This window comes from Hibiscus syriacus, unplaced genomic scaffold (genome assembly GCF_006381635.1).
Source record: "Hibiscus syriacus cultivar Baekdansim isolate YM2019G1 unplaced genomic scaffold, ASM638163v2 tig00110584_pilon, whole genome shotgun sequence".
NCBI classification, from domain to species: Eukaryota; Viridiplantae; Streptophyta; class Magnoliopsida; order Malvales; family Malvaceae; genus Hibiscus; species Hibiscus syriacus.
Genome location: NW_024062792.1, coordinates 116,524 through 136,545, shown reverse-complemented (window position 1 = coordinate 136,545; position 20,022 = coordinate 116,524). Strand labels below are relative to the sequence as shown.

General features: G+C 35.5%; 2 protein-coding genes across 2 annotated transcripts; one reads left to right on the top strand and one right to left on the bottom strand.

Annotated features, from left to right (window-relative positions):
- Nucleotides 1–4,170: 4,170 nt before the first annotated feature.
- LOC120133525 (AT-hook motif nuclear-localized protein 14-like) lies at nucleotides 4,171–14,264 on the bottom strand. The gene is made up of 7 exons (XM_039150094.1): nucleotides 13,816–14,264; nucleotides 12,663–12,715; nucleotides 11,296–11,427; nucleotides 10,515–10,667; nucleotides 10,011–10,299; nucleotides 9,441–9,935; nucleotides 4,171–4,182 (listed from the first exon to the last, which is right to left on the bottom strand). The coding sequence occupies exons 1-6, from the start codon at nucleotides 14,174–14,176 to the stop codon at nucleotides 9,883–9,885; spliced, it is 1,041 nt and encodes a 346-aa protein (XP_039006025.1). The 5' UTR covers nucleotides 14,177–14,264; the 3' UTR covers nucleotides 4,171–4,182; nucleotides 9,441–9,882.
- A 4,311-nt stretch (nucleotides 14,265–18,575) lies between these two features.
- Nucleotides 18,576–19,958, top strand: LOC120133653 (UPF0481 protein At3g47200-like). The gene is made up of 2 exons (XM_039150201.1): nucleotides 18,576–19,141; nucleotides 19,337–19,958. The coding sequence occupies exons 1-2, from the start codon at nucleotides 18,576–18,578 to the stop codon at nucleotides 19,956–19,958; spliced, it is 1,188 nt and encodes a 395-aa protein (XP_039006132.1).
- The last annotated feature ends 64 nt before the right edge of the window (nucleotides 19,959–20,022 follow it).

The following is a 20,022-nucleotide window of genomic DNA, read 5'->3' as shown; positions in this document are numbered from 1 at the left end:
TTCTTTCTTCAATGGAGGAAAAAAGAGCCTCGTCAGCCTCAAGGACCTTTCACATTTGAGACTATCCTGTTTGAAAATATTTTTCCCCTTTCTCTTATTTTAGGGATCAAAGAATGAAATAATTTTGCAAAACACTGCCCCTTAATTCAGACTCACAATTGAATCAAATCATAAACAAGAGTTCACGGATTTTCAAAAGAATCAATAGCTCTTTATTATTTTCAGGGTTATAGCTCTTTGATAAGTGTCAAAATTAAGGGGTTAGCTTCAGGTTGGCTTCCTATTTTCTAAGGTTTCAACCACCGAAATATTATTTCCTTCTCGGTCATCGTGACTATTCCCTACTTTCTTGGCTTGGTATTTTAATCGGATGCGGACAAAATGACGCAACTAACATAATCCATTACTATACTTTCTAGAACACTTCCATTTTAGTTCTCTGAAATCTTCCATTTGTTCAAGCCTCGTAGACTTCTCTAACCAAGGCAGTGCAGAAATATTGATCTAAAAATGAAATTTCTGAGTACACGTGTGAAATTGACTATAACAGGTGTTCCTTATCTCCCTTAGTCCTTTTTTGCCGCAACTTCTTATTTATAAAATTTATTTAATTTGCCATTTTCTGGCTAGCTGAAATCAGCTTTATTGTAATTTGCCTTTATCGGGCTAGCTGAAAGATTCATCTCATCACAAAGTCTTTGACTTGACAATCACAGTGGAGCATACATCGAATTACCAAGTACCCGGTCAAGGTCATGGTTTGAATATAATCTATTCATAAAGCCAGGGCTTTCGAGTTTCCTCTATAACCAATTGCCTTAGTGGAATAGCTCAGCTTTATTGTATAAACATATTATATATATATATATTTATATATATATATATATATATATATATATATATTTGGGTATACGGATTCATTTCTTAAGCTTGTCAAGGAGAACCTGTTACAGTCTCGGTGTTTGTTGAAGGTCAGAAAATCTCATCGTTAGAGTTCATTTCCCAAGCAACTGACCCAAACTAGACTCATTTACTCAACAATTCCATCTGTAAAGATCATAATCATCATTGAACGTCATCAACAAAAGTGTAATCTAGTCAGTTTTGTAACGTCATAGACGAGAGATGCCCCATGTTGTCCGCTCCTGTGCATACCTGAATACCAAGCCTATTGTTCATCCCCTTATGATAGAAGAAGGCTACATCGGTCCCTGTAAGAAAAGGGTTTGGTGTTCGAGTGCATCTTTTGGGGTTAAGGTCAAGGTCCTTGTTTTATCAGGTTTCAACCTTATCATTTTGTTAAAGATTTATAACTCTAATCATTAAAGAGCTTTTAATTCAGTTGATATTCAAAGAATTTCAAGTCGTAAATTTGATTCAATGCTCACCATCCATAAAGTAACATGAATTTATTTAAATATCATTATAAAAAACTGAGAAAGAATGAAAAATAAGTTCAAACATGATGTTGCAAATGGAAAATGCGATTGTGGTGGAGCACAACCTTCACTTGTTCAACCAAAAGGCCCTACTTTCCCTAGAATGGTGGGTGCCCCGTTGGATTAGGGTTTTTACCCTCACTTACTCCCCATTTCTCGATCATTTCTCTTGTCAGGACTCCCTTGTCAACGAGCCTTTCTATCTCTTCCATCAATGGTATGCATTTGTCAGTGTGATGGCCCAATACCCCTAGATGAAAATCGCAAGCACTATTCGGGTCATAGCCATAAGCGGATGGGCTAGTCTTCATTCTTAATGGCCTTGGAGTGAGGTACTGATTCTTGATTAAAAGGGATAACAAGTCGGAAATGGGCACTTGAAAAACCTTGAGGGTCGTATTTTCCCAAGACATCTTCTGCGGCCAGTCCCGGACTACCTCTCCTTTAACTTTCTTCTTGTCACTTCCCACTTCTATCTTCTTTTTTAGCGTCAGAGTGGTCTCAAGAGTTGAGTCCTTTATCTCTGCTTCACATATCTCAATTTCCTTGATTTAATTTTTCTCCTTTTTAACACTCTCTTTGGTATGTACTTCACTTGTTTCAACCCCATCAACTACATTCTGGCGATTGACTTTCAACTGCTGAGCATCTACCTCTATAACTCCATGAGCCAAAAGATCTCGAACCTGTCGCTTGAAGTTACTACAATTCTCGATAGAGTGTCCTCGGGCTCCAGCATGATATTCACAAGTAACATCCTCATTATACCAACTCGGATAAGGGGGCAGCAAAGGCTTGGCCAAACGTGGGACAATTAGTTGGGCTTGGAGCAACTTTGGATATATCTGGCTATGTAAAAACTCTTTTGATCCCACTTTCTCCTTGCCGTTATTATGATCATATTGAAGACCTTGTGACTGACCACTGGAACATTCACTTTGAATGTTTAACGTTTGACTAACATCTTGGGAGAGACATTGATTTGCAGATCTCCCTTCATCGACAAGTTTTGAGCTTCCGGGGAGCTTAGGTTTTCCATTTTCAAAGCATAACAACCCTTCCGTTATGAAGTTTTGAACTTTAAATCTCAGGATCGAACAATCTTTTGTAGAGTGGCTAAACTCTTGAGAATGATAACCGCATGATCTCTTGACACCTTTCCAGTCTGGACGCAAATAAGTATTGTACCTCGGAGGAAAAGGCTTTAGAAGCCCACTTTCAAAGAGAAAGGGTAACAAGTCTGGATATGAGATCGGAATCGGAACCATAGGTGTCCTCTTCTTCTTCTTTCTATTCTTTTTTGCCTTCTTTACTGATAATTGAACCTCCTCTATGCCTTTTTTCTTTGAGTCCGGTTTCACTTTCGTATTAGAAGTTTCACCCTTAACTTCTGCATCTTACTTAATTTTTGGAGTTGACTTGAATTACCACATCCCCTAACAGGTTCTTGATCAGTTGCTATCATCACATTGGCTGCACCATTAACATTAAGATTCTCACTCGAAGTCTTCATCTGTTCTTGATCATTTGCTATCATCACATTGGCTGCACCACTAACATTCAAATTCTCACCCGAGGTATTCATATTTTCTTGTGTAATAGGGTCATCTGATGATTTCTCCCCATATATCACTGTAATCATCATGCTCATCAACTTGGACATCTGTCCCCTGGATTTAACTTGGAACTTCCTTGCTTCATCAATCTTTTCTTGTTGGGTCCTTACGAGCTGTTCTTGAATTCTCTCGATCTTACTAACTCGTGCTAAGATCTCATTCATTGTTGTCTATCTTTCCAGAAACACGTCTCAGGGTAACGTCAATTTAATTTCAGAGCTTCTGCCACATCATCCTTCACGAGTTACTCTCATATTTTCATGATTTATGCATGTAAAGATGCTTAAATTAAAGCGATGTGAATGCAAATGTGGATGAAAAAAATGCAAATGCAAAATGTGTTAATCCCAAAAGTGACCATTATAAAACAACCTTCATTTAGACAACAAGATTTCATTACACTATGTAATCAAAATACAATTGTGATTCTTCATTTCCTTGAACCATACTCTTCATGGAGTCTGGCATTGCATCTCCAAAATGGTCGGCGTATTTTATCACATTTGATGAAATCGATTGTCTTTGAATTGAATCTTGGGATCTCCATCTCTACTTTCAATGGAAAGTGCTCTTCACGTCTTTGTGAAGGGTCTTCTCGTCCTTGGCATTACTGCATCTATCTCCTGAGGGAACATCTTCAGGATGTCTTTCTTTGTGGATCGGTCTTCAATCAGTTTCAAATTTCTTCATTCATCGGATGTCCTTCTTCATGAATCGTTCTTCAGTCAGGTTCAAATTTCTTCATTCGTCGAATGTTCTTCTTCATGAATCATCTGAACGCCTCTTGATCTCCAGATTTTGATTACATGGTTAAGAATTTCTTGTCTCATTATGATCAGCCTTCTTATTAGTCAATCACTTGTGAATTAACACCTTGTGATGACATGAAGATGTGAATGCAATAAAATCAAAATAAAATAGACATAGAACAAAAATGGGTTAGTGTACATAATATAAACAACAAAATAAGTACCATAAACATCAAATAAAACCTACCCTCACATGCTGGCTACCCAATCATGCTTTAGTAGATCCTACTCAACATGATATCTACCCCCATGCTTTGTTTGAACATTAAAACCCTAACCGCATGATATCTAATTCGCATGCATGCTTGACAAATAAACCTAACCGCATGATATCTAGTTCACATGCATTTATTCAAAAAAACGAAAATGAATGACTCAAAAAGCTTTTCCTTGTGTACCCTCCTCACGGGACTCTTAAGGTTCGGGTTTGGCTCGACCTAAGTTTGGGCTCTATGTTCACTATATGCTTGGTTCGGTTCTAAAGTAATAATATATTCTCGAATTGTCCTTGTCGGTGCCCCCTTGGGCTGCCGAGCCCTCAATCCTGGCCCATCACAGGCTTTAGGGGATCGAGTTCAATTTCGAGGGAACACACCCCCTTATGTCTATGCGGAGGTGAATACCATCACGATGACCATAAGGCGTGAGTTCCATGAGCGATCCACTATCCCATGCGGAGGTGAAAACCACACGAGGGCATAGTCTCTCACTCCTAATTAATTAGGATGGAGCGGGGTTTTAGCTCATGTCATGAAAATGCAACTGTGCAGTGTGTGAGGAAAAGCAAAAAAACACATAATAAAAGCACTCAAAAATCAATTGTCAATTCACAAATAATCTGAAACCATTAGCAAACAGATCAGTACAACTATTTAATTGTTAATTGAATTAAATCAAAATACAAACAAAACTTATTAAAAACCAAACAATGGATAAAAAACCAAATTAAAACAAATTTATAACTTTCAATTGCAAAGACACTTAATTAATCGACTATCGGCCTGACTCTCTAAAAAAAGTCCCTAGTAGAGTCGCCATGTTGTCGAGACGATTTTTTCTTTTAAGGGTAAAAAAGGTGAGATTTTAAAAAATCATATTAATTCTTAATTATCTCTTTTTTAATTTAAAAACAAATGCGATTTAAAAGACCTCTCGTTTCGAAAAATTTTGGATTTTCTTTACGATCGAAAAATACGGTTCGAAGAGTCACCACCAATCTTTTGATTAGGGTGTGATTTGGCACCCAAAAATGCTTTGTCATTTTAAATAAAAATTAATTTTAATTAAAATAACAAATTGAGGTATGCGTTACCAAAATCCGAGTTCGGGAGTCGGTTACGTGTGGGGAAGGATTATCACTCCCATAACGCCCTAAATCGGTACCTAGTCGATTAATTAACGTCTTTGCAATGAACTTTACAACTTTGAATTTAATTTGATTTTTGATCTCATAAAACAAAAATGTAAATTTAAAACATTCAAAAGCACTCAAATAAATTAAATTGAAATTACCGAGTCGTTTTAGAAAGATGAAGAATGTTCGATTATTTACAGATATCGAGATTAGATCTTAAAAGTTATAACAACCTTTTCTCGATAAATTTAAATAAACGAACATTTCTTTTTCTTTTGTTCCCAAATTTTAGAGTGATGGATCAATTTTTAGGCGTCACTAATGGGATACACTTTTATTTTAAAATCATTAAAAGCGGACCTCAAATCAGTTATGACTGCCCACTTAAAATAATTTTAAATTAAAAGCATATTACCCTTAGTCCAATTATGTATTATGTCGAGTTATGCAAATGAGGTTTCATACACCGGAAATTAAAGATACATGCAATTAAATCTACATGGTTTTACACCAATTAAAATAATAAAGATATTTGAAAAACAACAAGAATACATTATATAAATACTACCAATACTAAATAAATAAATAAATAAAAAGACAAAGTACGTACATGCATGTAAACATACATCCCAAAATTATGTGCAAAATATGTGTTAACATACCAATGCTCATATATCCCAATATTCATAGTTCAGGATTTTAAAACAAATGCATTTATACATACATATAATATGTATCTAAATAATTTAAGCACAAACAAACCCATGCATATATTTCTGTACGTATATGTATTTAAAATGGACCACCATGCTAAATGAAAAACAAATGAAATAAATACACTTACGAGATTAAAATGCATGTAAAATAAAAGAACTAAATCAAAAATTAGAAAGACCTCAAACTGAGAACCAACTTACATTAACCTCAAAATTGAATTGATCCATCACTTAATAAGCCCAATAACAAAAGAAAACAACTCTTGGCCTATATTTGCTAAAATCAGAAACGTTTTGGCTTTAACAAATATGGTTTAAACTTGATTTTAACCCTAATATCCCATTACGTTAACTCTCCTTCTCCACTGCTGCTCAAGCTTTCCTCGTCACTCTCCTTTTCATTTGCACAGCCGAAAAATTCAAGGTTTTCACACTCATGACACCGACAGCCTCCCCGGTGGTTACTACACTCCACTCCGAGCACTAAAAGCTCTACAGGAATCCTAAACAACCCTATTTTTTTCTTCCGTCCTCAACTTTCGGTCACTCAAGTTCTTCATCTCACTCTCTTTCTTTTTCTTAAACGAGAAAGCCACTCATAGCCCTTCCTCGTCACTCTCCGACTCTGACGAGGAGCCGAGTGACTACTATACAACTCCATTTCAAACGTAGTCTCTAAATCATCCCTCTTCGGGCCTTACAACCCACAAATAAACATAGATTCTACAAACCCAAACAACCACAATCGAGATACTATAAGAGCGTTACCTTTGACTGTTGAAGACGTTTACTTCCTTCGATGAAGGCACAAAGGCTGTTATCGCAGAAGAGGTAAGGTTTCCCTTAGATTTTTCCCCTTTTTTCCTTTATATTTTCTCTTGGGTTTTGATGGATTTTTCTTTTTGGGTTGTTATGTTTACTACTCGCTTATTGTTTTGATCACTAATTTAAGAAACAATCATGTCTACCGCTCCAACCATGAGAGCTTGCACCGTTAAGGTAAAAACTCAACTCCCTATCTATCTATGCTTTTCGATTGCAAGAAAGAAAGAGGAACAAAGAAGTATTATGTACCTTAAAAAAGCTATGTTATGTATTGATTGTATTGCTGAAAAAACGAATGTACCAGGAAGAAGAAACTACTTCTTTTCTATTTATTTTTGAACTCTCTGCTTACAAGAACGAAGGGGAAACCCCATGGTTTTTACAATGTATCTCTCCTATTCCCTTCACTCGAATGGTCCTTTTTTGTTTCTTTTGCTTCGTTCTCTTTCAGAAAATGGGGAAGAACCCCTTTCAATTTGCCCTTTGTTTTGAATGTCCGGGAGTGGATTTACAGTATACTCTTTTGTTTCTCCAGATCATTTTTTTTCTTTTTTTTCTTTTCTGCCTGTGTCATCTCCTGTTTCTGGCGGTTAATTGTTCATTAAAAACTGACCCCCACCCCCACTTTGTTTTGGTTAACTCCCGATAACCATTTTTTCAGTTTTCCCGGACTTCACGTGGACTGGCTTGGATGATAATGTTGCTGGGTCATTGGGCTTGAACTGGGTCTTCAACGGGTTAGGTTCTTCTTTAGGCATGTCATTGCTTCGGGTCTGCTCCGACATAACCCCGGACAAATCGAGTATCTACATCACACATGAAACTTTCTCAATTATTTGATACGGAAGAAAATTACAACAATGACCTTAAAAAAACTCGTCATACCAACATGAACGGAACTGTTGGCACAATATTTTTGACTTGCAGACGGCGCCATCATGTTCCCGTAAATGGTAAATTTAGATTTTAATCCTTCAAGTCTTATAAAATTAAATCGTTGTAATGGTAAAGTAGCATTTTACTCTTCTAATTTTAAGAATTATAACATTTCAAATCAATATAATAAAAAAATGTGATTATTTTTTAACAAAAGCCCTAAAAAGCTAAGCAAGCGAAACTCTTATTTCTTTTTTACATGGGATGAGAAAAGTAAGATGTCTCTTTATAAAGATTCAGACAAATTTGACCAAATCAAGATAATGGTCTTACATGATCAAACCGAATTCCTTTGCTTTTTAGAAATAAAAATAAGGTTGCCCGTATTAGAAATCAGACCAACCAAAGTAGAAAAAGCAAAATGTCACACCCTAGAGATTAGGACCGAGATATGTGCATTTGAGACCGGGACAGAGGTTCTTAAGAAGGTATTGGGCGTGACTAATCCATCAGACTTAGTTCAATCCATGGAGAAAGCTAAGAATCTCATTCACATTGAACCTGCAAATATGAAAAGTGACAAGAAGATCACACGTGCTTGATAAATATGACAAGGGATAATGTCATATCAAGGAGGATTATGGAGGAATCTTTTCATATTAATAGGGTTTATCAAATGAAAGAATGGGACTAATTGATTTGTATGGATACTAATTTGATTGAGTTTCCTTAGATAGGAAGATTTGTAATTAATAGGGTTCATATTAGTCATTGATCTAGATTAATCTTAGTCGTCCATTGTAAAGAGATTCAACTATAAATAGAGGCATTTTCCACCTCATTTGTACTCACTTTACTTTTCATTTCATTTAGTGGAATACAAAGAGCATTCACCCAACTCTTTCTTTTGTTTATGTGAGCTATCTCCTTCTCAAGATCTTTTGTGCTTCCACGTTGTACTAAGCCTTTTAGTTTAGTGTTTTTCAGGCTAACTTACGTGCAAAACGCCCAAGAGTAGTCCCCAAGCATCTAAGGTCGCACGTTCTCGAGTTTAAGGTTCCAAGGGCATGACAAAAAGTATTTATAATTAAATATTAGACCTATAAGTCCAACCTTTCCACATGGCATATTTTCTTTTGAGATGAACCATACCCCGTAGACACCTTTCCCTTGAGATTTTAAAAACATGGAGGCCTGCATTTATGCGTTAATTATTCAACAAATTGCTCTTTGTCAACACTTTTTTTTATTCAATTTAAAAAAGGGGTTTTAAGGAAAAACCTCAGAGTATTTTATTGTTATTATTTTTGTATATTGAGGGGGCAAAGTACAATTTTATCATTTTTTTAAATTTAAAACTTTTAACTTCTGTAAGGCAACATGGACCCTGCAACCTGCACCTGATTTGGCTAAAGAAACCAGAAAACTGGAAAGAGTTGATTCTTCACACACAATCACCAATAGATCAAAATCTTTAGAGCTAGTTAAGGGGGTAAAAAGATGGAGAACTCAGACCAAAGTATAAAAGAAATGGTCCCCAAATCTGCAGCAAATTGCATAAGCCAACTTTTTTAAGATTTGTTTGTTTACTTTGAAATCATTCCCTGTCATTTTCATACCCTTTTACAAGAAACTGTCACACCACAAGTATTACATTCACATGCACAGTATGATTTCACTTTGAGGTAAAAAAATAATAATCAAAGACTAACAAGTGAAAAGATCCCAATATCTGCCACAATGATTAAGGAGAGAAAAAAAAAAGCTGTAATAATATAGTTCTTGCAATACCAATTGATTTGAACCACAATTCCCAGTAAATTGTCAAACATGAAATGTCTTCTTTTAATTATGGGAATCACAACTTAATTCAAAGGCTTTCAACAATCAATAATTTCAAGACTAAATGCACAACTGTTATATGTTATCACTAATGGGGTCCCCACGTTTCCCTAAACCAGAGAGGATTTATGCAACTCGAAAGTGATAAAATTAGCTGCAAAAATAAGGTAGAAACCATTTGAACAACTAAGCAAAGTAGCTACGATTTTCACAGGCCATCTCCTTACTTTATGGTGCGTAATCTAATCAGCATCAACTAACGAAAGAGTAAACGGCCAACCTGTACATGTATATCATATTACACTCCGGGTGCAAGGGCCAAGGAGAGTTGTTTTCTATTCGCTCTTGCAAAAAAGCTGTAACTTAAATTCATCTAAGACAAAATAGCACTTTCTGATCTTCATTCTAATCATAGTCCCCGTCTTCTGGTGATTGATGAGCTCCATGACCTGTTTTTCCTGCAATAGATATTTAGCTTCAGTATTTCCTACTGTGTCAGCACCCATGCATATGCACATGTGCAAGACTCTAACCTGTCAACTCAAAAGCAGTTCTATCATCTAGACCGGTCCTCCAATCTGTGGGGTGAGGTGCCAAATGCAGGCCCTGTGGTTGCATCATGAAATGACTTCCCCCAAAACTCTGATGATCGTCATTTGAGACGATAGGGTTTCTTCCTGGAGCTTCAAAAGCTGAGCGAAAGCCAACATTAGATACCGAAGTTCCAGCAACTGGAGATGGCAACTTGCTACTGGAGGCATCACCTTTCGCATTAACACTACCATCCTTCTTGTTGTCAATAATAAATGTACCAACAATAACCTGTAGATGCAAAAAATTATTGTGTGTTTGACATAAAATCCTAAGTCATATGGATAGGTTAATCAGAGTTCTCTTGATATCAATTGTACATTTTAGAAAATAACGCAGCTGACAAAGTCACTCAATCAATGGTAGATGCAATAATCCCCTGCTCAAAGAACTAGATTAACCCCCTACCCTCTCTTTTGCCAATTTCAATAACAATGAATAATTACCTGAACTGGACCAGCAGCCTTTAGAGGTCCACCAACTCCTCCTCCAATAATTTGCCCATCTGCACTTGATAGACATACACTGAGCCCACCAGTCCTCCCACCAACTTCAGTCCGAACATAAGATCCAGATAGTGAGATTATTTCAAACCGGCCCTGACATCATCACCCAGGAACGAGATCATATTTTTAACAGTACTAAAAATTATTATAGTTATCCAAAAACTAAATAAGTCAGAAAGTTCCAACAAGTTTTCTCATGAATGAAAGCATTGATTGGAAAAGGGAAATAATATTGAGACAAAAAATGAGCCTTTTAGGCATATCAGTATCACAGCGGCATCATAAAATATTGTTTCCATATCTCATACATTTGAAATCATAAACGTACACATACTTATAATGAGTTGATGCAAACAAAGATTCTAACCAGATGGTTTATTTTCCTTTTCCCCAATACAGAAATTATTGTCATAAGAAAACAAATATTACAGGACTAGTGTCCCAAGCAAGCACAGGTAGAAGCTTCCTGTTATGCTTAAACTTATATATACCATTCTTTAGACCATGATTTATTTGTAAACCACTTTTAGATCATCACACCAAATCCTCTCCCACAATATAGAACCTAAGTTTTTCTAACAAAACTTTATTCATGTTCTTAAAAGCACATTTTATTATTTTTGATATAAAGCTCCAATTTAAAAATCCTAGAACATATAAACAAAAAGTTGTGTAATTGATGTAAAGTAATTATAACAGAAGGGGAGAAAGGAGTGGTCACCTCATAAGCAATGTTACCACCCAATGTCGCTGGCTGCCGGAGAGATGCATTAGAGATCGTACCAGAAGCAGACAATATACACAATTCCCGCTTGCTTTGTTGCATGAACATCATTATTTTTTGGCCCACATCCTATTTGGATCCATATATCATGTCAGGGAGGCAACAAAATAACTTCAATTACATCTAGAAACGCTACTGCATCTTGACCTAGAACAGTTAATATAAGACTATAAGACCCAAGATTGTTGAAACGAAATTCATAACTATTAAGACCCAGAAAAAGCTACTATCGACTCGTGACATTGTTCATCAGGCATGATAAGGCACAATGTTTAACATCAACAATAGCAAGTAAGACCCAAACGGATAAGGGCTTCTTTCAAAGAGGTGGGTGATTAATGTGCACAAACTTCCCATTATTGGCAAAAAGATTATGAAAAGAAAACAAGCATGGCATTAGTCAACTTGCCAGAAAATAAAAGCAGATGACTGAATGTAACCACAATATATTTCCCTTTTGTGTTGGATCAGTCGGATGAGTAAAGACACATATAGGTGCCTCATCTCCACTCTTCTTGTGATAACCAATTATCAATTCCAGTTTAATAAGCATTGACTCAGTCAAAACACTAGTATCTCCCCAAAAATTGAAAATTTCTTTCAAATGTTACATGTATCCTTTCAAAAGGAAAAGGATTAAGTATATCGATGCAAAAGGTGGACACAGAAAAAGTAATTATAATGCTGCAAATTGTTGCATATGCTAAATGCCTTAACAGCCATCCTTTATAAAACTATCAACTATAAACGAGAAAATCCAAATAAAAAATGAAACAAAACAGGAAACATCATAAATATCAACATGATTCATCAAACTTTCCACAATGGCTATCTTGGACTCGACTTTCTTGAAATAAAACATCATAACCTTGAAACTTTTAAGGATTCTATATCAGAAACATAGCGTTAGACACCAAACTTTCTCATTTATAGTTTTTCGTCATAGGTGATTTCTCAAATTTTCTTTTCTTTAACAATTTTGTCCTCTACTGAAGCATTGCTATTCCAAACTACCATACACTATTATCTACATATGAGGCAAAATCAATGGGGCTTTTGTTAAACTGAACCATGCCTCAAAACCTTTCTTTAAGGTATGAAAAGATGGAAAACTATGCCAGATCTCTTTAACAAAAAAAGAAGAGCGCAGTTTTTAAAAATGGTTAGATGTGCAGGAGTTCTAACAGATTATATAAATTTAAATGCATAGCAATTGACATACATGAATCCCAAAATCATGTAGAACTGATTTCAACACATATATAAAGCATTAGTAAACTTTCTAACAGTAATAAGCACCATACCTCTCCTGCAACTACATTGATAACATGTGGAGTAAAACCTTGACCAGCATTGCCTGCACCAATTAGACTGAAGAAGTCAGAATTAAGAATCTAACTGAGACTCCGAACCAAATAAAAGTAAATGATAACACGACCTACTAGAGAACCGAAGTACCAAAAAGCACACAAACACAAGAACCATGGCATGCAATGTCAGAATGCGGGAAATGGCATTCATGATTCATGAATGAAGAATATAAATAAACATGATATTCTGAATCAACCGAGAAGAAGGATAATGAAGCATATGCATCTTTCTGCCAGTATCCTTTCAAAAAAAAAATCTTTCTGTCAGTATCTTAACGTTGTACTGTCTTTGAAAAGATCTAATCCAGCACACTCATTTGACGTATCAATGAATTTTGATATGCAATAAAGAGACAAGGTTATAATCTAACTTGCCAAAAAAGGAAGGTTTTTTCCCTCTTGTACAAGTGTTAACGAATTTGAGTGTATAATTACATATTCTTTATTACCAATCTCTTTAGTCTATAGAAATAATTTTACAACCTATAATGAAGCAGGAACAAAATAAAAAAGCCAAGTGAACATACAAAATAAAAACCGTAAATTGGTTGAAAACTTAAAGGTAAACCATAAACTAAATGTTCTCTAAAATTAAAACTAAACAGCTCAAAACAAAGTCATAGAAGGGAAGTGGGTTCACCCAAACAACCAAACACAAGGCAAAGGATCTAATTCAAAACATAAAAAAACTTCCCAAAAGTTTAAAAACATTAAAAACCTTCCCATCAAAGAACTATTTTTTTCAACAACAAAAAAAAGAAAAAGAAAATAGAGAAGTAATTTTCAAAGGGCACACACCAGGAGCAAATAAAGGCAATGATTCATAATCAACACACCTAGAACAGTCACAATTTCAACAAATTTACAACACAAAAAAGAGAATATTTTACGAAAGAAAATACCCCAACCACAGCTAACAAAGGCATTCGCTTCTCACGTAATGCATCAAAATACCAAAAGAAGATTTCATATATAGATAATGATTTCCCATCGCAATGCATAAAAAAAAACCCCTCAATTTTCAATAATTTTGAAACAACCCCGCCCACCCAAACCCTAATCAACTTTTTCACCCAAAAAAACCCACCTAAGCCAAGCAACTGAGATTTCCCGGAAGACCCGGAAAGCGTAGCACCGGCGCCACCAAGAGCCAACTGCTGCAGCTGCTGCTGTTCTCTCCGCTCCTTCGAGGTCGAAGACGCCATTTTCTTGGCGGCCATGGCCTGTTCGGGGGTACCATACTTCCTCGGCCGCCCTCTTTTCCGCCTGGCGGGCTCCAGAGGTGACGTCACCGCCGGGGGCACTGAATGAGGGTACACCATGTGGTGGTGGGGCCCGCCACTCTCGTTGGGCGGCGGCAGGAGGCCATTAGTCGTTGACGGAGTGGTGTTGACAGTGGTGGGGGTGTTGGTGGTGAAGTAGTGTTGTTGGGCTTCATTTCGTTCCATTGGATTTTTTTCGAGGTTTTAGAGAGAGAAAGAGGAAAATCTCTGCAATTTTTTTAAATTTTTTTTAGTTTATAATTTGTTTTTTTCGATTTAGTTTTTCTTTTTCTTGTAGGGTTTTTTATTCTGTTGATTTTGGGGTCGCGTGATATTGACCGTTGGATGGAAGTTTGGAAGGTGAGATGATTGACTTTTACTGATCAAGGATATCTCCATAAACGGGCTAGTTTATTTTGTTTTTAGGGTTTTAGAGATTTTTTCCCCCAAGATCCAATAATGTATTTAAAAAACATATAATGTCCTAAATTTAATAATTATTAGTAAATGAAAAATATTTGTTTACAAAAATAACTTCAATATTGTTTATAAACATAAAGGGTAAACTACATTAGTAGTCACCAAACTTATAGATCATTTGCATTTTGGTCATCAAGTATTGGAGGCGCTACACTTTTAATTCGTTTATCTCATACCCATCTATCATTTTTCTTAACAAACTAATGCACTATGATAAAATGATCACATATATCATCATCTTATCAATAAAAAAAACGAATATATATATATATATATATATGATTTTGATGAAGATCAATAGGGAACTTAGAGAGGAGATCCAACACCTAACTATTAGGTCAAGTTAAAACAATTATGATGATCCTCTAACTGCGCCACCATGGAAACATCTCAGATAACTTGCAGTAAAGAACTCGATTCGGGTAAAATCGGGGTGCCAAGATCAAACTGAAAATCGAAAACAGTACGGAAGTCCGATCATCGGCACGATACCATCAACGCTCTTGCTGACATATTCCGTATACGACAGAATCATAAACGCAGAGTGCCTGAGAATGAAATGCAACATATAGTGCAAAATGCTACCTTATTCAAATAAATCAAAACCATGTCCATACCTCTTTGCATGTATGTTGATGCTTGGCCAAAAGCTCATAGTACTTTGTCTACAAATCATACATCTCAGCTTGTAGTTTCTCATATTAAGATGCAGTTGGACCTCCTAATTTTTGTTGCACAAACCTATTTCATTAAAATAATAATAATCCCATATGAACAAATGATCCAAAACAAGAAATTTTATAGTGATCGCACATATTGAGATTCAAAATCCAACCCAGATGCAAATCCAGTGATTTTATGTTGGAAGATGAACTTATAAAATTTTAATAGGCATGATACCAATATTAGCTCTCTATATTTATCAAAATAATCATTATTCTTTTTTTTAACATTTGGCCTTGACGTTTTATTTTAAGACAAAAAGATCTTGACGTTTTATCAAATATTAGTCACTTTGATCCAACCGTTAGTTAACTAACGATTCCCTCCGTAAAGTGGCCTTTTTGCCAAAAATGAAACGATGGGCTAAAATGCTGAAAATAAAAAGAATAGGACTAAATTAACTATTTAGTGAGTGAACTTACAAAACTAATAGAAGGTGAAAACAGACTATTAACATCTTAAACAAAGAGAAACAGAAGTTCAAATTGGAAGATTGAATTGAGAAACTTACTCAAGGGCTGAGGAAGGCTTCTCATCTTGTTCATACAATGCCAGCAAAACTGCAGATAATGAAATGAAATAAAGAAAAGAAAACCCAGATCAAGCAATGAAGATTACATGTTCAAAAGAAAAAGGAACAAAACCTTTGGTGAGAGCATCAAGAACGCCACTGGACTTCAGATACTTCCTAAAAGCTTCCTTCCTTGCTTTTGTTTCCTAAATCCATAAATTGGGTACTCCAAATTTTATTGGAATTATTGAACAACAGAGTATAAGAATGTTGGTGGCAGATTGTCCCTCTTTATATCGCATCATTATCTTCTGCAACTGCTTCTTCTTCTTCTTCTTCTTCTTTGCCTTGAAAATTCGGTGGGTGTTCAACCTTTTTGCAGTTAAAAGCATGAAAGATTTAATTGTAATTCAGGAAATGTTTTTTTCCTTCCTTTTTTTTGTTTTTGTGGAAAAAAACGAAACACACGATGATCTGGTCTGGTTCTAGTTCATGTGTGATTCAGTTGCCATTTGTATCGGCTATTAAGGTTTTGAAACCCAAGTCAAAATATCGACTGTAAGTTCAAACCCTCAGTTCTAATGGTCCTTGTTGAGATTTTAGGGTCAGCCCATTTTCAGTTTACCGGAAATCACGTTTTTAGATTTTGGGTTTACTGTAAAGTGAAAAAAAAACCCCATAATTATTCAATTATTAGTGAGGTTTATGTTAGGTTTGATTTGATCGAGCCGGATTAGATTTTTTCTGTTGTCCTCTCGGTTCTAACGTTTTGTTCTGACTAATCCGGACCGACTCGTGTCGCACACCTCGTTTTGGTGGGTGAATCTCACAGCATGAATTTTCTGCATATACAATGACTCGAACCTGAGACTTTACTTAAACGGAATTAAGCTGAATTAGATTTAAATTTAAGATAAAACCTTAACTCGGCTTGATATAATATGATAACTATCTTTTATATATTTAAGAGTAATTATAATAATTATTTATTTATTTTTAATTAGATTCTTATTTTACTTAATAAAAATAAATTATAAAGTATATGTTTAGATAAGATCCGGTGTTAATCTAAAAAATTGAGTTGAATCTTAAGTCAAACAAACCCTACTAAACTTAAATTAAAGGGTAAACTACATAAAGAACCACCCACCTATGGACTTGATATCGAAATAACCACCATTTTCAAATTTACGTCAATATGGCCACTGAACTATTTAAATGATTTCAATATAACCACATGTCGTTAACATTTAACGGATGTGTTTAAGTGACAGTTAACAAATTTGGTATAACTAGGGCGCGAGTCCTTGTAAAGTTTCGTATTCGCGATGCTTACACCCTGCTTTGTTTTCTTCCATTAACTTTAAAATCTTTTATCCTAGTCATGTATTAAATTTATATATTAAATCCCATAGATTTTAGAATTAACCATTGAGCCAATTCTTACACTTGTTATCAAGATAATATATATGTTATATACCTTATTCAGGTTTAGGTAGAAAGATAAAACTAAAATAACTTAATTGCATTTTAACCCAAGATTAGTTAGTAACCAAGCAAAGCCTTTACCAATAGGTTAAATCTAATATTTAGGAATCAATTAAAAGATTTTTTAATATTAAATATTATAGTTAATTATAGAAATAAAAATAGACGAGTGAAGACTTAAATATAGGAACAATTGAGAATATGATAACACTTAAATTACTAAAAAAAAGTCTAATATATTATTTATAATTAATTTAAGATTTAATATTTTTAATTAAATTTATTTATTTTATATTTATTTATTAATGATTATATATATGAAATTATATTTAAAATTAAATTAAAAATTTATTTAACATGCACGAACTCATGAGTACAATTTTTTTAAATATGAAATTATTTTTTTTGCCTAAACTTGAACAAGTTATATAACATATGTATCATCTCAATAACAAATGCGAGAATTAGCTTAGTGGTTAAGGCATGCGCAGGTTACCATTGGGTGTCAAAACTCATAGTTTAGATATGGTTTTTAAAAAAATGAAAGTTTAGGTACTAAAACGGATAAAAAGTAATAGTTTAGCTAAACACATACTTTACCTTTATTTTTTAAGAACATTTAGTTTCAATGTTTCATTTTAGGATAAAATTATATCATAATATTTAATTAAATAACCATTGTGGTATTTATTCATTTTGTAGAACATTTCGACTCTTAATGTTTTATTTTGGGGTAAAAGCTCTATTTTAAATCGTTAATTAACGGGTATAGAAGTCTTTTTGTCTCAAAATAAAATATTTAGAGACAAAATGCTTAAAACATAACAGGTCAAAATGAATATTAAGTGTGGAGGGTATTTTTTTTTTAAATATTTTACGGTCTAGTACAAGAGATGGTGCATCTTCATTGATAATTGGATAAGTCGACCACTACCATATTAGACGCAAGTGGGCATGCAGCAACTAGTCCGTAAAGTAAATTATGGAGTATCTAGGCTGTAAAGTAAAGCCCCGCCGCATACAACGGCCAGAATGGTGTTTCATAAGATCGGTAACGTGGAATCGGGTTCTTTGGGATATTAGATGAGGACCTGTAGACATCAAATTCGAATATAGAATACTGTATGTTCCAACAATGGCAGTCTTCCTCGATTCGGAGCGAATACTAGCTGGGAGACAAAAATGAGGGTCTCTGCTTCATCTGCTTCAGCGGTGTTTTTCTTATCTGTTTTCGTAACCATAAATATCTCCATATTTCTCCCCGGATTTCGAACTCGGATCAGATATGTCACCTATATTTGCGCTTGTTAAGCAAATGGTAGGAGGGGGGGTACTGAACCTTCTGTGAGGGAGATTCTGGACTCGAAGCTGGGCGAAGTTTCAATGGAGTCGAAGGTGAAGACAACGACGTCGTCCTCATCGTCACTCATTTTCAAGGCGCCTCGTGAGCTCCGCCGAGTAAATGAAGGAGCCTTCGAACCACAGATCACCTCCATAGGACCTTACCACCATGGGAAAGATCATTTGAAGGCCATGGAAACAGACAAAGTTGGTTATTTAAGTAGCCTTCTCCAACGACGTCCTGTTGGCTTGGAAAACTATATGGACACCTATATGTCCATAGAACAAGAATTTCGTAATTGCTATGCCAAACATGATGATCCCGCTATGACCTCTGCAGAGTTCAGGGTGATTATGGTCATCGACGGATTGTTCGTTGTTCAACTCATTAGAAAATTCATGCATCCTCAATTGAGAGAATCAAACGATGTCCTGTTCAAGCAGAATTTGAATCTATCTTTTGTGGCACTAGATTTGTTACTGCTTGAAAATCAACTTCCTTTGTGTCTATTGGAAAAGTTCGCTGTCATGACCGGGCCGGGCGGGGATACTTTTGCAAGACAGAATCTAAATTTCTTCTCCAAAACAGATTTCCGATTACGGATGCTGTATAAAAAAAGAGATGATGAATTTATTCGAAATACTGAGCATCTATCTACTCGGCTTGGTGCACGATAATTGGACCCAGATTCGCTCGGGCTATCTGCAAACATTTCGTCTCATTACATTAGAGCGGAAGGATCAAAAGCATCCGGTCGCCGAGGAAAAGCGCCACCGTACACGGTTAGGGTATGGAGAATGTGATTCATAAGTTCGGCAATAGAGCTGTCGGAACAAGGAATCAAGTTCCGGCAAGGTGAGAAAAACTTCTTGTTTGACATCCAATTCAAACACGGAACACTGTGTATTCCAACCCTAATAGTTGACCACGATACACAGAAAATGATGCGAAACCTCATTGCATACGAACAATTCAAAGATAAATCAGGGAGCATCGTTATGGATTATGCTATATTCATAGATTGCCTCATCAACTATCCCGCAGATGTTGCTTTGCTATGCGACTGTGGGGTAATCGATAATTGGCTGGATAGCAACAAAGATGTCGCCAGCATGATTAACAAGATCAACGATTACGTTTACCTATCCACCGGAAGATTCTATTACTCCAACATATTCTACGAGGTGAACAAGCATTGCAGACAACCATGTAACCTGTGGAAGGTGAAACTGAGGCAGACATATTTCAACACCCCCGGAGATTGGGTTCTTACTTCCATTGCTGCTGCCACTCTCTTGCTCATACTTACCATTCTGCAAACTATATTTTCGGTTCTTGCTTATATAAAAAAACAAGTAGATTGTTCATCTGCAAACTATATTATGTACTTTAAAATCAAACGAATCATGCATGTACCGAATTAAAGGGTTCGAATTCATTTATAATCATCCTTTTGTTTGTAACGACTAGAGATCAATGAACCAGCCA

Bases quoted from the DNA above. Each gene is read 5' to 3' on its own strand.
- LOC120133525 (XM_039150094.1), bottom strand. From the start codon at position 14,176: ATGGAACGAAATGAAGCCCAACAACACTACTTCACCACCAACACCCCC. The intron at 11,428-12,662 runs GTATGGTGCTTA...GGATCCAAATAG, and splicing joins TCAATGTAGTTGCAGGAGAG to GATGTGGGCCAAAAAATAAT. The intron at 10,300-10,514 runs GTAATTATTCAT...TTGCATCTACAG, and splicing joins AGGCTGCTGGTCCAGTTCAG to GTTATTGTTGGTACATTTAT.
- LOC120133653 (XM_039150201.1), top strand. From the start codon at position 18,576: ATGGAGTCGAAGGTGAAGACAACGACGTCGTCCTCATCGTCACTCATT. The intron at 19,142-19,336 runs GTATAAAAAAAG...ATGGAGAATGTG, and splicing joins GATTTCCGATTACGGATGCT to ATTCATAAGTTCGGCAATAG.